We start from the raw sequence: 2207 nt of genomic DNA, 5'->3' as shown, positions 1-2207 counted from the left end.
GGGCTAGCAGAAGGAAAGAGGCACAACCTGGGAGCAGAGACAGAGGGGAAAATCAATCCCCCAGAGAACTGAGATGACCAGCAGCCCATAGAGCACACCTTGCCCTTCTTTTTGTCAGGCCATGAAGTGGCCAAGGCTCAGAGAGACAGGGCCCAGGCTGGAGACCTTAAAGGGACCCAGAGGTGAAGAAGGGACCTGAACTTTGCACAGCCAGACTCTGGGGGCGGGAAGAGGGGCTGGGGCTGGGACTGGGGCTGGGGCTGGGTCCGGGTCCGGGTCCGGGGGCGGAGCTTTGGCTTCTGACGCATATCGCACGTGACTAGCCCACGCAGGCTCACACCCCTCTCTGGGTCTCGGACCTGCCCTCGCTCACTCTCTTCTGCCCGCCATCCCTAACGGAGGCACCTGTTCCTGGTGGCGCAGCTCCTGGTGGCGCAGAGCACGCGGGCCCGGGCAGCGCGGAAAGCAGGAGGAGGAGGAAGAGCAGAGCAGGTGAGGGGGACAGCGGCCGGGACCCGCGGAGCCTGTCGTCGGTGTCCCGCAGCCGCCACCCCGGGCGTCGCAGCTCAGGCCGAGGCTGCAGGTGGCCGTCCCCGTGTGCGCAGCGGCGCGGCCGGACTGGGACCCGGACGGGGGCGGCGGTCCGGGGCGGAGACCCTCGGGGACTAGGAGCATGCGCCCCGCGACAGCTTCCCATAGACCCGGGCATCCCTGCATCCGGGGGACCCAGGGGTGGTCGGCAGGGCAGGGCGGGGCAGCCGAGGCGGCGGCGGGAAGAACCTGGGCGGTGGCGCTCGGGATAGCGCCACAGGTCCTCCCTCCCTCCCACTCACCCATCCTTCTGGGTTGGTCGCAGGTCTGAGGACCAGAAGCTTCGCGGCACACCTGGTGGTGAGCATCGCTAGGAAGAGGAGAAGGCAAGGATAGGCCCAGGTAGGTGCTGGGGCAGGGCTGGGGGCTGAGAGGGGGAAAGGGAAGGAGCGCAAAGCTGGATATGTCAGAGCCCTACTTGCCTGCCTTTACCGGATTCTTCTCTCCCATCCTATTCTTCCATTTTGATGACGCAGATGCATCAGATGTATCTGCAGGAAACACGGTGGGTTTGGGGGAGAGGTGGGCCGGATCTGAGCCCTCTAGGGAGCTATAGACCTTTCAGGTGGGGAAATGAATTTTGAAAAGTGCAAAGCAAGGACTCTTGCCCTCGTTGCTGATCAATCCAGGAAGAAATCTTTTCCTTTTCTTGCTTCTTAGGAGCAATGGAGTCCAAAGATCAAGGAGCAAAAAATCTCAACATGGAAAATGACCATCAGAAAAAGGAGGAAAAGGAAGAAAAGCCGCAAGATACCATCAAAAGGGAGCCGGTTGTGGCCCCCACTTTTGAGGCTGGCAAAAATTATGCGCCTAGAGGAGGTCGCAGGCGGTTCCGCGTTAGGCAGCCCATTTCCCACTATAGATGGGACCTGATGCACAGGGTTGGAGAGGCCCAGGGCAGGATGAGAGATGAGAATGTGCAAAGGTTTGGGGAGGATATGAGACACCTCATGGGCAAGTTGAGGGAGAGGCAGCTGAGCCATAGTCTGCGGGCGGTGAGCACTGACCCCCCTCACCATGACCACAATGATGAGTTTTGCCTTATGCCCTGAGTCCTGAGGTTGTCTCTGAAGATGCTATGGGGACCTCTGCTTTGTGATGTACAAGTTTTGAGGTTACTCCTTTTGTTTAGATCTCGTCTTGTTACCAGCTTGTGTGAAACTTGTGTTTTTTTACTCTTTTGTTATCAGTAATTCTTTTATCAGTTGCATGGGAAGGTCCATATGACATATTGTGAACCTAATAAAGCAGATTGAAAAGGCATTCTCTGTGCTCAATCTTTTCTTTATATAAGAATATCAACAGCCGCATGAGGGGAGCAAGTGTTGCTGATCACGGGAAGAACTGAAAGATGTTTCCTTTGTGTTTGTTTTCGAAGTTGAATACATATTATATAATGGCTTAAGGGATGGCTTAGTGGGCTGGAGAGATGGCTCAGCGGTTAAGAGCTCTGACTGCTCTTCCAGAGGTCCTGAGTTCAATTCCCAGCAACCACGTGGTGGCTTGCAATCATCTGCAATGAGATCTGGTGTGTTTGAAGATAGCTACAGTGTACTCATATACGTAAAATAAATAGCTTTTAATAAAAGAGAGATGGCTTAGGTCTACCAGAAGAT

The 2207-nt window shown here is 55.6% G+C and overlaps 1 protein-coding gene across 1 annotated transcript; it reads left to right on the top strand.

The window, feature by feature from the left end:
- The first annotated feature begins 326 nt into the window (after positions 1–326).
- Positions 327–1854, top strand: LOC116889155 (protein BEX1). Its single transcript, XM_032890321.1, has 3 exons — positions 327–492; positions 857–933; positions 1252–1854. Exon 3 carries the CDS (start codon positions 1257–1259, stop codon positions 1641–1643), a length of 387 nt encoding a protein of 128 aa, XP_032746212.1. The 5' UTR covers positions 327–492; positions 857–933; positions 1252–1256; the 3' UTR covers positions 1644–1854.
- Positions 1855–2207: the final 353 nt, after the last annotated feature.

The sequence above is a fragment of the Rattus rattus genome, chromosome X (assembly GCF_011064425.1).
Source record: "Rattus rattus isolate New Zealand chromosome X, Rrattus_CSIRO_v1, whole genome shotgun sequence".
Taxonomy (NCBI): Eukaryota; Metazoa; Chordata; class Mammalia; order Rodentia; family Muridae; genus Rattus; species Rattus rattus.
The sequence above is the reverse complement of the archived record's forward strand: the minus strand, read 5'-3'. Positions and strand labels throughout refer to the sequence as shown.